The sequence below is a fragment of the Silurus meridionalis genome, chromosome 2 (genome assembly GCF_014805685.1).
Source record: "Silurus meridionalis isolate SWU-2019-XX chromosome 2, ASM1480568v1, whole genome shotgun sequence".
Taxonomy (NCBI): Eukaryota; Metazoa; Chordata; class Actinopteri; order Siluriformes; family Siluridae; genus Silurus; species Silurus meridionalis.
Window position 1 is genome coordinate 7,395,409 of NC_060885.1, and position 14,764 is coordinate 7,410,172.

General features: G+C 36.8%; 1 protein-coding gene across 3 annotated transcripts in view; it reads left to right on the forward strand.

Moving 5' to 3' along the window:
* The window catches only part of fam13a (family with sequence similarity 13 member A), an 86,235-nt gene that overhangs the window by 29,513 nt on the left and 41,958 nt on the right, over positions 1-14,764 (forward strand). For all 3 annotated transcript variants that reach the window (XM_046870423.1, XM_046870433.1, XM_046870442.1), the window contains exon 9: positions 10,282-10,323. In XM_046870423.1, the coding sequence (XP_046726379.1) occupies positions 10,282-10,323 (42 nt within the window). The remainder of the gene's footprint in view (positions 1-10,281; positions 10,324-14,764) is intronic.

Genomic DNA, 14,764 nt, shown 5'->3' on the forward strand with positions numbered 1-14,764 from the left:
GTGTAAACAGTAGAAATCTCAGGGAGTGTTTTTTTGTCCTCACTGGCTTACTAATTACGGATTTTAGGGATTAGGGAAAATTTATACAAATAAATTTGAATAAAGCTGAATTGAATATAAAGACTGTGTCTACTAATACTTAATGCTTTTTTGTTAAATTGCATTATGTATACTGCTTAAAAAAAAACAAAAGACATCTAGCTGGTGTTTTGTCTTTACTCATTTCTTAATTTTAGGTTTTTATGATCTTAGTTGCAGTGATTCTGGCACATCAAAAGTATTTATTATTGTCCAAAGATCATTTACAGTTAATTGCACAGCTATAAAAGCAGTAAAAGCAATGAAAATTCTAGGCTTTGTTATAATAACAGTTCTTCTTCCTAGAAGTCTACAAGATAACTAAATATACTACTACTTAATAAACTACTTTAGGATCAGATCCATTCTCCGCGCTTTCTTGTCTCCTTCCTTAGCTTTGCTGAGTATCCACCTGCTGTTTTGCTACCACACCACAGCTAAGTGTGTGCTATAAACACCCAGATTGCAGGCATACATATTAGAAGCAGCTGAAAGCTGATCAGCTGTAGGGTTCAGGTGTCTTCTAGAATAGCAGCATAACAGCTAAGGGCTATGGTGTTGTAGTGTGTGTATTGACACTGCTAGCATGGGAGCATGTAGCCAGAGAGATAATTCCCTGTCTGAACTTAAGTGTAAATATGGCTTGTTGGTTACGTGAAGAACGGGTGACATTCAATGTGCTCGGGTTTTTATCAGTTTTGAAAATCAGGAATATAATAAAGGTCATGGATATGAAAACATACAACACTATTTACAACCGATGCTAGATAAGAAGTGCTACACAAACGTGACTTGGAATACTGGTGCTGGTTGTGCAGAAACGTGATGTAGGTATTAGAAATCATGTGACTTGGGGTGAAGTGCAGTGGCTGATAAGGCCAAAAAATGGTCATGGTAAATACTAATTAACTCTGAATTTGATGTCAATATTTTGGATATTGAAATTTTTACTCAATCTGTGCTCAGTGCTTGGGTTTTTATCTATTTTTAAAATCATGAGTGTTGATGTGTGTCATAGCATTCAGATCACAAGTTGCTATTTCGTATTCTGGACAGTCATCCAATACCATTCTTATTCACTGCCAATCATTTACATACAACTATTCAATAAATCTATGCTTTCACTAAGCAAATAAAGACCACAGATCATATGTCTGTGATCAAAAACCTTAAATGTGTAGCAGCCCACATAAAAAATAAAAATAAAAAGTTTTGACAAAGTTAAAAAAGTAATTAAAAACCTTTCCATGCAAAATATACAAAATGTCTGTTTAAGGTTAAGGGGTCAAAATATCTTATAGAATAAATGAACAAAAGTCTGATTCAACAAATTTGGCTGTGTGATTGAATTCGGCTATCTAATGGGTTTTCTCAGTCCAACCCCCAAATACACAGCAATGGTACAAAGAGCTACACTTAATCTTTTTCTCTTTTAATATATGTAACAAGTCATAAAATAGTTCAATAAAATAATAAGATCATAAGATGATCATTCTTAAGGTCTAACTTCCTTTCCAACATAACAATCATCTCGTTCCAATGATGACAAACAGGAAACTAGTAATTATAGCACCTTTGACTAATCAGCAGGTAGCGATCAGCAGTCACATGCTCACACATCATGAATGTGATGAAAAAGGCAGCTGACATTGTGTCATTTCTTAAAAAAGAAGAAAAGAAAAAAAATATTTCATTTCTGAAACTCATTGGTCGATTGTTAAACTACTACACATGAGTGGAGACATGAAAGAAGTCTGTAAGCTAGTTAAGTACTTTGAATAATTAAACAAACGAGGAAAGTCATAGCCATTTTGTTATATTTATATTGGGTTTAAGGAGCATGATATACACTATATGGACACCTGAGGATTTGTATGTAACTTTTAAAACATCCCTTTTTTTGATCCCCATTTACTGTTATAATAACCTCCACTCTTCTGTATGATGTTCAGGTGTGCTTGTGGAGTTTTCTGTAAAATTCATCAAGCCACAATGGTTTCAGTAAAGTCAGGTACTGATGTAGGTGAGGTGTGGAGGCCTGGGTTGAAATCAGCGTTCAAATACATCCCAAAGGTGATCAGTAGGATTGAGGTCAGAGATCTGTAGCAGCCAACTTAAGATCTTTTAATCATGTAAACCATATCTTCATGGAGCCAGTTTTTGTGCACAGGGGCATCTTCATGCTGGAACAGATTTGGGTCTCCAAGTTAATAAAAGATATGTTATTCGACCGCATCCAAAATAAATCCATAAACTTGCCTCCAACTTTGTGGTAACAGTTCGGGAAAAAAAACACATGGAAAAGTCAGGTGTCCCAATACTTTTGTCAATATACTGCACTTTTTCAAGATTCGAGAGTTTACAAACAGTCAGTTACACAATAATAGTCTCAGTCTGCATTGCTGCCAGGAAACCATCATTAGTGTGATAAATTGTATATATTACAATTATGATTTAAAATATACTACAAGTACTAATGTAAAGTAGGTAGTGCAATACTAAATACAAGAGACATTAAATGTCAGATTGTATAAATACAAATGTGGTGCAGTAATAGACCAGTAGTACATGATGTTTTGTGCAAGAGGTCACAGTCAAAAATTGCACTGTGCAGAATGTCCAAGAGCAAAGGGTTCTGTAGCAATAGATGCAGTGTTCTGAAGAAATGTTTGCTGTAGGATTCATGCATGATAAAACTTTTATACATCAAAATTGTATAGTTGGCACTTCAGTTTTTTTCTCATATTCAATTCTTTGAAATCGTATGTGTGTCCTGATATTCATTGTCTTTTTCCTTCCATTTTTTTGGTGCTCCAGAGGTTCCTTACCTGACAGTGCAAAAAAACTTGGGGAAGTGGTTAAGTGGTTACATTCCTGGGATACTGAGATAAGGTTGGGTGTTTAAGACCTAGAATTGGCAAGCTGCCACTTTAAGGGCCCTTGATCAAGGCCCTTAAATCTTTGTGCTCCAGGGACACTGTATCATGACTGATCCCAGCTTCCTAACATCATTGGGATATGCAAAGAAGGAATTTTATCAACTATATACAATACAGACCAAAAGTTTGGACACACCTTCTCATTCAAAGAGTTTTCTTTATTTTCATGACTATGAAAATTGTAGATTCACACTGAAGGCATCAAAACTATAAATTAACACGTGGAATTATATATGGAATTATATACATAACATAAAAGTGTGAAACAACTGAAAAATGTCATATTCTAGGTTCTTCAAAGTAGACACCTTTTGCTTTGATTACTGCTTTGCACACTCTTGGCATTCTCTTGATGAGCTTCAAGAGGTAGTCACCTGAAATGGTCTTCCAACAGTCTTGAAGGAGTTCCCCGAGAGATGCTTGGCACTTGTTGGCCCTTTTGCCTTCACTCTGCGGTCCAGCTCACCCCTAAACCATCTCGATTGGGTTCAGGTCCGGTGACTGTGGAGGCCAGGTCATCTGGCGCAGCACCCCATCACTCTCCTTCTTGGACAAATAGCCCTTGATGCCTTCAGTGTGACTCTACAATTTTCATAGTCATGAAAATAAAGAAAACTCTTTGAATGAGAAGGTGTGTCCGAACTTTTGGTCTGTACTGTATATAGATATATAAAATATACTATAGGCTGAATTTGCATGTAAGATGGATGCTTTGTATATTCTGTAGTCATTTTGGAGCACAGCTTATGCATGTCTTCAGAAATTTAAATGGCCGCATGGTGCAACATAGTCCTTTTTTGCACATTACTGTATAATCATACTATACAATAGGTTTAGTGGTTGGCACTAATTTGTGTTATGTGTATCTGTCCCACGCCTTGTGTTGTCTGTCTGCACTGTTTGCACTCGGTTGCACACGATGCACTTTATGTGGTGAGGACACTTTCTTTAGTCCTTAGCTCTGTGTTCTGTTATGTAGCTCTATGTTGTGTGTTGTAGCTCTATGTTGTTTAATGTAGCAACAGGGTTCTGGAGGAACGCCATCTCATTTCACTGTGTACTGTGACAGCTACATATGGTAGAAATGACAATGAAAGCTTCTTGACTTGACTTGACTTGAACAGTAGTGTAAACAGCCGGCCTTTAGCACCACAAGACACTATGTCCTGAAATAGTAATAATAACATATCATTTTTTTCATCCAGAGCAACTTAAAACTTATCACTTGAGAATCAAGGACCTTGCTTAAGGGCCCAGCAGTAGCAGCTTGGTGTTGCTGGGATTTGAACCTATTACCTTCCGATCCAGAGTCCAATTGCTTAATCACTGAGCTACAACCTCCCCTTTATATACCCTGAGAGGCACAATGACAACTATCACGAAACAATCAAGAAAAACACAGCATGTTCATGTGTTTAATGTTGCTGTGCATGAAATAGCTGAACACTACAGATCGGCTTGGAAGCCAGATGGAACGGGATGTTCTGACTTAACGTGACGTCTAGTGGATTTTTATCCTCCAACTGTACATTAGATATGCAATGAGTATGTAAACAATACTGCTTACATAGAAGTTGTGTGCACACATGTAGGTAAAATGAAGTTCAGTGTCATTGCATCTTTAGTGTGTAAATAAATTTACATCCTCTTCTTATTATTCTTATTATTAGTAGTAGTATTAGTAATAGTAATAGTAGTAGCCATTGTTAAATCCAAAACAAGGAGTAGTCAAGGCTGAGTCTTATGTATGGCTGAGCTTTGTTTATGTATGTAGTGAGTGATCAAGCCCTCAGGCTGTCTAGTCAAAATACAGAACAAAATGAAACACATAATACAAATAAATACAAAAAGAAACATAAGAAAAAAAACATTTATTCAAGACCAAGACCACATTAAGCAATACTACTGCTCAAAATCAAACCAATCCATTGTAATAATTATAATAATAATAATTTTTATTATTATTAACTGTCAAGCTCTCTTGTTTTCTTAAAATCTTTCCCCCACACTTGAGTGTCTGTTACCAAAGGATGGGAGGTACTTAAGAACCGGACCTCTCCTGTCTCATCTGGTCCAGACTGGATCTTGCAGACATGCTGTACTGAAGTAGATTAAGTTGCACAGAATTGTGCCCTTTGACCTTTAGCGAGAAGTTAGCTAAGGTGTCAGGGCATCCCCACTGATATAAAAGCTTTTCGGCTTACCGCCAGTGTTTTTCTGGTGGGTGCTGTCATCAGTGCGCTTATTGGAAATGGGAGTGGCATTCTGAAAATATCACCCTGTTTTATTTTGCCCTTTGTGAGCGCTTTCCAATTTCAAAATTATTGGTGATAAAAGAAAGAGGGTTTATTTCCACGGTAGTTTGTACACACCAGGATAGGTTTCAAGCATACCTTCGCAAAGTAACTATACACCCATCAAATATCAAATAAGCCTCGATTTCCTGAAATAGCTGCAAGCTTCTCATGTGTTCCAGCTGAACTCGTTTACACGTTCTGGAGTTCGGATTGGATGCTTCAGCAGCAGCAGCAGCAGCAGCAGCAGCTCAAAGCCTCACTCTAGCAACCTTAGGCACAGCATGGCAGCTTATTCCCTCCACATGCTAAACAACTTAGACACATATCCGGCCATGGTTAAGGGTTGAATCAGCACGTCTGTGTGACTCATTAGGGTGGTGTGAGTACATTAGACCTTACCTTTGGCACATTTCTCACTCAGCTCAGTGCATCTGGTGTTCCTGAAGTTCGACCGATTGCTGTTTGAGGATATTGCACTGCCGCCTGAAATGTGAACAATCTGTTATACAGAACATGTAACATGTCAGTAATGACTTCCCTTATACACAAGGAAAGAGCTGATTTTAAGTATTGGATGTTGTAAAAACATTCTTTAATTTTTGTATACATTCACTGTATTTTTTTGTGCTTTTTGAACATCCCATTCCCCATTTGGCCCCCATAATAAAATCCACTTTTCTGGGAAGAAGTTCCACTAGATTTTAGAGTGTGGTTTTCAACATTTGTGCTCATTCAGCCACACGGGTGTTCTATATAGTATAGTTCTATAGCTCTATAGCAGGCCACTCAAGATCTTCCATTCCAACCCATGTAGAACATATCTTCATGGAGCTGGCTTTGTGAAGATGTGCATTGTCATGCTGGAACAGGTTTGGGTCAAGTTTAAGTGAAGGGAAAATGTATATCCAAAGACATAAAAGATTATAAAAGTCTCCTGCAAATTAGTTTTTACATATGCGTTTTTTTGGGAGGAAGCGAATATATTTTTAAGATTGATCTTCCAATAGGGTGAACGGTGGATTTGAATGAACCGACTAAAAGCTGTCACTTCATTATACAGAAGTTAAATGCACGTGCATTTAATTCCCTTTAATATATAACAGCCATTAATACCACATATCTGTTGAATTCTCCATTCTGACTGGCCAGAAAATGACCATTAATTCAGTAATTGATTATACAGAAACTATTCCTCTTATTTTCTCTCTTATGCTTCACCTTTGGCCTAAATTAAATCAGATCTGCATTTATGGCATTTGATTGGTTTAGATTTCAATTAAATGTATATAAATAAATAAAAATCGCAGGATTCTTTCCTTTAATGTGATATTCACATAATAAACCAAATAGAATTTGCAATCCAGATTCTTTATTTCCAAACTCTCTATATAAATAAAAATGTACAGGACAACTGACATGGTGAGGACTTCTGTGACAAGACAAAATGTGGCGATGACAACGTATTTATTTCTTAGCACTGTGTTCTTGTAGCTCTATGTTGTTATGTTGTTTTATGTAGCACCAGCGTTCTGAAGGAACGGTGTCTCATTTCACTGTGTACTGTTTCAGCTATATAGGGTTAAAATGACTAAAAGCTTCAAGACTTTACTTTTTTTAGAAGGAGTCTCCAGTGTCAGTGCTTTGTATCAGTCAGTGGTAGGAAAAGTCTTCAGGGTGGAGGAGATTGTACTTTGGTGTTTCATGGTAACATTATTTAAATAAATTATTAGATTGTTTTGTAGTATTGACTTTAAATAGAGAGGAAAACATAAAGCTGATGTAGATTGAGTGTTAATAGCTGCTATAATTGTACCTGATGACTGGAACTAATTATTTTTGTGGATGTTCTACAAAAGTATAAAACTTTAGCTATAAAACACTAAACAAGCACATCAACTAATGTCACTTATTTTTTATTTTATGTATTTATTTTAGCAAATATTGGGAAATTGGTATGATATAACTGGAGTAAAAAATATTTTGCTTTTTATATTGAGACACTTTCAAATGCACCGCACTTAGGACACATTCAGATGTCTTCTTGTCCACCTCTGCTATCTAGTCAAGTCAAGTCAAGTCAAGTCAAGTCAAGTCAAAAGGCTTTTATTGTCATTTTTACTATACACAGTGGTACACAGTACACAGTAAAAACGAGACAACGTTCCTCCGGAACCCTGTTGCTACACTAAACAACAACAAGCTACATAAAGTGCATCAAATGCAACCTAGTGCAAACAGTGCAGACGAAAAACAGTACAGATAGACAGTGCAGACAGACAAGACAACACAAGACACAAAATCTAAGATAGCGTTGACTAGTAAACCTACTGTATACTCTGAATATTCAGTACTGTGTGAGGAGAACTTTAAAAACTATACCCAGGAGGGAATATAAACAGACACAATGTAGTGTAAAAAACAGCAGCAGTCAAGAGGTGCAAAAGACATTATCTATTGACCCACATCACTGAGAACTGTGGAAAAATGGAGTTTCCCTAAACCAGTATTTGTCTCCTTCTCTTTATTTATTCTTACACACAGGTACACACATGATTCATTCATCAAGTGTGTTGAATGCTGATTCAGGTGTTCATGCAGGGAAAAAAATGCTTCACCATGCAATGTAGTGAAACATCAGGGTAGGGCTCGGGGAACAACTGATCTAATGACCATGAGAATGAGGTTATGGGAATGTAGGAATAGTGAGACAGATGCATGTGATCATGTTAGAATGTGTAGGAAGGCTGATGCTATTTGTGCATTACATAATAAAACACTCAGAGCAGCTGGATGTAAGAGATACTCTATGCTATGTGTGGGTGTTATTGGTACCCCTGGGGTAAATAAAGTGTAATGTGAAAACACACATTCACAGGCAGAACTAATAGTTTAGATCAAGGCTTTTGCATCTATTACATGTGAAGGCAAATGTATACTGACATATTGTGGCTTGGCTCAAGTGTCTACTAACACTTTATTGTAGTGTACAAGAATGATTTACTCATACCATTGAATATTTAATTATACCACAGAAAATTATACCACAAAAATATTATTTTATCTTTTAATGATTAGCACATTTTTTAAAATCTGATTACAGATTTGAAACAAGTAAGTTTTTGTTGACATTGGCATAATAGCAGCTATAAACAGCCATTACTTGAGCCTCATTCTTTAAGTTAATAAGACAAATGTAAAAGAAAAAACCTATGGAAAAGTTCTTTTTCTTGTAAACATGTAGTAAAAAGTAATTGGAAGTGAAAATATTTTGAATTTAGTCAAATGTATCTAAAATGTATAGGATTACAATAAATCAAATATGAGAGGATTAAACCTATCTTTGGACATTATTACCATGAAGTATCCAAAAAAAGTTTAATAATTTCACTTATTTAATATAAAATATGTAATGTTCTTGGTTTATCAAAGAGGTAGAGGCACAGATGAGGTGAACTTTAAATCTCATTCCTTACACAAGCATAAACTTCAAGCTTGTTGAATGGAGCCACCAGATAGGAGGAAAAGAGGAAGGCCAAGGAGGAGGTTTATGGATGTGGTGAAGGAAGACATGCAGGTGGTTGGTTTGAAAAATACAGATGTAGAGGACAGGAGGGTATGGAGACGGATAGTCCGCTGTGAGTCTTTCCTGTGGTTAAAAACCTACTGGCTGAAATCACTGGCAGTGGAAACTGCTTCTATAAAAAGAATAGCAAAGAAATTTAGCTTTGGATTATGCTCCTCGTCCACCATAGAAGTTCTGATATGGTGCACCTGCTGCTGCCACACCTCAAAAGTGTGATGTCATCTCGGAATCACGTTAATTTAAAACTCAACCTATATAATGATGATATACCATTTTGTAATGCAAGCATTAATATAGCTCTTGCAGCCGGAACTTCTGTCCGAGCTGCTGTTATAGAAAAATGACTCAACACCTTCTGACCATTCAGAATTGATAAACGTGAAAGGGAACGAATCAAAGGGTTTCAACGTTCTTGTTAATTTTGCTTGTTTGTCTTTTTTGTCTCAGCAATGTGAGCTTTGCTAAAAGATGCCATTGTTCTCTCACTATGGTAGTATGTAAGCAGGATTTCCAGCTTTTAATTCACAGCAGTTGACACACCAGTTTAATCCTATCCCCAGACCGTAACACCAATGAGGAACTTTTTGAATGCTGTAAAGTTGTGCAATTTCGATTAAAGTATGCCTGGCATCTTAATACCTGAGAGATTTCACAAAGGGATTTGTGCATGCGGTTGAACTCATGAAAGAATATATATATTATAAGCATACCGCAATGAATGTGTTTTAATTTGATCTCGAACATGAAATGTACTACTGCGAAACCACAATGTTGAAAGTGTTCTAAAAAAGGTTTATAATTGCTCATAGTAATTATTAAGTCGGCTCTGCCTGTTAGCTGGGAGATTGTTTTACAGATGAGGGGATGTTACATAATATTAAATATCATGCTTTGCACAATTACAGTCATTGCATCTTTTAATATTTGCAACTTGGCATGACTTGTAGCCACTCTGACCTCAATTATGCTTCTCAATATTTAGAAAACATTCATTTCTGTTTATAATTTAATGCAATATGCCAGAATGTGCAATCCTAGAAGATTGGCAGCACAGTAAAAACAAGTATTTTCTAAGATAATTAAACATCCTCATTGTCACTGTATAGACATTCGAATGTTAGATCTTTATTATTGTGTTCCTGTCTTTTTGGCAGAGCTTCACACAGTCATGCAGTATGTAGCACCGTGATGCTCACTGACGATGATAATTACTATGGACAAGCCTCACAAAGGCACTGAGCTTTGGCACTCGGCTCTCATTGTTCTCATTACAATAGCTACTTGGGAGATTTTAAAGGCAATGTGCTGCACACATGCTCGGTCTGCGTTACTGCTGCTGCAGGGTCCTAAATCCTGTTTTTGTCTTTCTTCTCTATCGTTTCAGCTCTCAGGAGGACGAAAGACCAATATCTCCCTTCTATGTGAGGTAGGCTCTCTCTCTATTTCTCTTTTTCGATCCTTCATCGAAACTAAACATAAAAGTATTGATTAGGAATTGTATTGAAAGGGAAGATGGAGTCAGCACAAGCTACAGTTGCCCCTGCTGTTTTACATGCACATGGCATCATCAGAGGGCAACAGGTTACTGCGATTTCACAGTACATAAACAAAGCAGTCTTTACAGATATAATGTTAACCTTAAGACTGTAAGATTTGCAGTTTAATTACAAATATTATGATTCTTTTGATCTTCAGGACAAAGCTGTGTATGTAGCAAACTTTCGATGATTTATCTAAAATTCGACAAAATCCCGGAAAAGGGCTAACAACCTCCAGTGTAACTAAAAGCTGTATTTAGCGTTTATTTATCCTGTTTAGTTGGTTTGGATAGTCCTGGGCTCTCTAAATCACTTCGTTGTTAACATTTCATCCATTTTTCTGTGTATAGTGCCATTGCTAAACCACAACAACAACAACAACAACAACAAAAACACCCCACCCAAGACATCATTTTGTAATCATAGGAGCCAGGATTTAGATTCTTAGCTGTTGGCTGTAAGGTCCACATATTAATATTAGATTAGATTAGATTAGATTAGATTAGATTAGATTAGATTTTTTCTCATTGTAAAGAGTAAAAATCCAGGGCCATTGAAATGCATGTTAACATGCATTCCTTTTTAATAATGTTAAGTTGACTGAGTTGGATGCTGACTGACTCCACTTTCTCAATGAAAACAAATATGGCCGCTATTGAAGTAACCCATGCAACCCTCACAAAGACCTCAGAAGATTTTTCATGATGGGTCATGAAATGAACCATCGAACCTATTATCAATGATGAACCATCAAACCTATTATCAATGTGAACCATCAAACCTATTATCAATGTGGTTCTGTAGGTGTTTTGATCAAATCCCCATAGAATTTGGAAGTATAACGTATTTATAAATTCCAGTACAATTCCTGCTATGACATCACTATTTCACTATACTACACCATCAGAAAATTATCTAATATTTTCTCAATTCTCTATGGTGCCATGCATAAATTAATGCCACCTATTACTGAGCTTGTGTGACCCTTTGTAACCCCATATCTGAAATCCTGGACACATCACAGGGGTCTGGTACTTAATCTCAAACTATTTCATGTGTTTGCACTGCAGGCGAGAACAGGTCTGTAACTCAGGACCGGTGAGCGCAGGGTTAAGGGAGGGCCAGCATCTTTTTATATCTTGACGACAAGTAGTAAGCAAAATGTATGGTACAAAGCTGAATCAGTGGTCTAGGAAAGATCAATTGCAATTGGAGCAAACGGAATGCATCGCTACTGATGCTGAAAAAATCAGTCAAGCAGATAAACTGTCACTAAATAGCTAAAAATATTACACACATTACTGTGCTCGGAGTAACTGACACAGATGGCTTCTTTTTCGAGGAAAGAATTATTGCAAAACAAAATGTTTATCAGGCTTTTTTACTCACTTTAGATTTGTAGTTTTTTTATTAATCACATATTTTGAAGTAACCTAGGTAACCTAGTAAAAATATTAATTCTGAATAAGGGCTGCAATTGATACATGTTAGGGCTAAAATATTATATGCAAAGTAGAGGTGGTAGCTTAGTGGTTAAGACATTAGACTTTTGATCTGAAGGTTGTGGATTCAAATCCCAGGCACACCAATATATACCGTATTTTTCGGACTATAAGCCGCTACTTTTTTTCCCACGTTTTGAACCCCGCGGCTTAAACAAACGAAGCGGCTTATTTATTAATTTTTCCTGGGTTTTTCCTGGTTTCACAAACTTCAAGCCAAAAATATGAACCCCATAACATTAGACCAATGAAATTTCCGAACGGAAACGAAAAAAACGCACCTCACCTGTGTTCTGAGCTGCACGGCATCGGGAGAAAATTTTTTTTTTAATGCACGACGATGCCAAAAGATAAACTCCCGAGAGAAATAGTTGTGAAAGGAAAGAGGAAGACAGTGAACAATGACTTTCTTGGTAGACTACTGTTTAGATACAAGCCATTGTAACGCGTTGAGTCTGGGTGAAGGGAGAGCTCACTAACTCCAGTTGCAACAGAAATCATATAAGCACAGACAGGTTTCCAAAATTCATGCTTTTTTATTTTTCTTGGCAACAGCTTTACGGGTTAGTCAAAGAAACTTAGAAATGAGCATCAGAAAATAATGACATAATCCTCGTCTTGCACACAGTAATAGCAGAAAAATGTAGTGCCAGGCTATTCCCAAAATACCGCTATGCTCCTAAAGGAAGCGCAACATATTTCACCTGTTACACCGTGTGTAATGTATCTTTCATTAAAGCCTGTGTAAAGTTCATTAGTTTCAGTGTAGCGGCTTTTAGACAGGTGCGGCTTATTTATGTTTAAAATAAAAATATTTGTAAAATTCAGTGGGTGCGGATTATATATGTTTTATAGTCAGGTAGGTGTTTTTTTCATTAATATTTTTGTGCAAAAATGTTAAGACACGTAGGCACAGTGGTCTCGGAAGACTTGTCTATTGACAAAATGTATTGTGTAAACTTCTGAATCTGACATGACTCAATGCCCTCTTGCCTCCAATTAGAACCTCGTAAGACAACGTGTTGGAATGTTTCAGACACGCCCCAAAACAAAGGCAGAGGATAAACCAGCTCGAGAGTACAGTCATGAATAAATGCTCCTGCACAGGCCTGGTTGTTGAGAAAAACAGCAGTAGTTAAAAAAAAAAAGGAAACCCACAATTAAGACTCATCCCTGACATTTCACGTAAAACAGCAACCACACGCACACAACCTCAGCATCACCAGAGACATGAGATAAACAATTAAACAAGGATTTATGAGACAGACTTTTGACATTGTGATAATATTTTACCATCAAAATCAAATCCTTCAGGACAGATATTAGAGAAATATAATTCTGTGCAAGTCTTTAGGTTCTGCTATTTGTTACATTAAAACTACTAGACTTACTGCAGTTTGTCTATCCAGCTGAAGCATCTTTTAGAGATTTTTTTTAAAATAAAGAAATAGTAAGTGACTGCTGTTGTGCTAAACATCAGCATATATGATATTGAGTACAAACGCAGTTTTGCTTGTGTAATATTGCCGGATTTTCAAAGAATTTCATAATAACCCATTATTGACTATTGTAAGATACACATAGTTTACATGGAATTTGGATGTTAATTTTAATAATCAGAGATATAGGTTCCCTGGTGGTCTAGTGGTTAGGATGCAGCGCTCTCACCGCTCAACCCTTCAGGGTTCGATCCCCGGTCAGGGAACCAACCCCAGCCACTCTTAGTGCCGGTCCCAAACCCGGATAAATGGGGAGGGTTGCGTTAGGAAGGGCATCCAGCGTAAAAACATGTGCCAAATCAAACATGCAGATGATCCGCTGTGGCTACCCCTAATGGGAGAAGCCGAAAGAAAATTTTTTAATTTTAATATTCAGAGATGTAAATCAGTCCTGATTAGGGCAGACATTTTCCAACAAGGAAAGTCAATCTTCTGGAGATTTGATCTCACCTGATTCAGTACATATATCCTTACATATTTTGGCTTTCATTTTTGTTATTGGTCATATTACATTCTACATTGCTGTCAGACCTACTACACCGTAACAGTGAAGCCTGGTTTAAATATTCTTACAGTAACTCTAACATTCTTTTTCCACCAACAAGGTGCCAGAGCCGGTTCTCCAACTCGGTGCCTAATCTCAAACTTTTATTTGTGTTTCCAGTTCAAAAGAGCTGGTCAGAAAACATTGGAACCAGTGCTGGTCTGCATCCAAGAATGGTTGATAGTTAGATATGGAACAATGGAACAAATACTGTCACGGTGTGCTGGTGTGTTTTGAGACAGTTCATGTCTTGAATTCATGTTTGTGATCTGTGTCATGTCTGACAACTTCATATGTATTACAAATATGACTGTTGATGTAATATCAACAGTCTACTACAATGGCTCAGGACCACCGGTTGCAAGTTTTTGTATTAACGGGCCTCACTGTACACGTGAACAATGATGGAACTGTAATGAATGGACATTCGGTGCCATCCAGATGAGGATGGGTGTCTTTTTGAGTTTGATTCCTTTCAAGGTTTCTTCCTCATAACATCTCAGGGAGTTTTTTCTTGCTATAGATGCCACCGGCTCACACATAAGGGATAAACTTAGATTTATAAGAAACAAACTTATAGGCACTAAACTTATACATTCTTTTATAAAACCTTTTACTGCTTTATCGCTGTAAAGCTGCTTCGAGACAATGTGCATCGTTATAAGTGCTATACAAAAAAAACTGGTTTGAATTGAATTTAAATACATGTAGCGATCCTGGTATAATACAGGCCAATTATTCAAGATTGGGACAATACAGATACATAGAGTTGTAATTAGTGTAT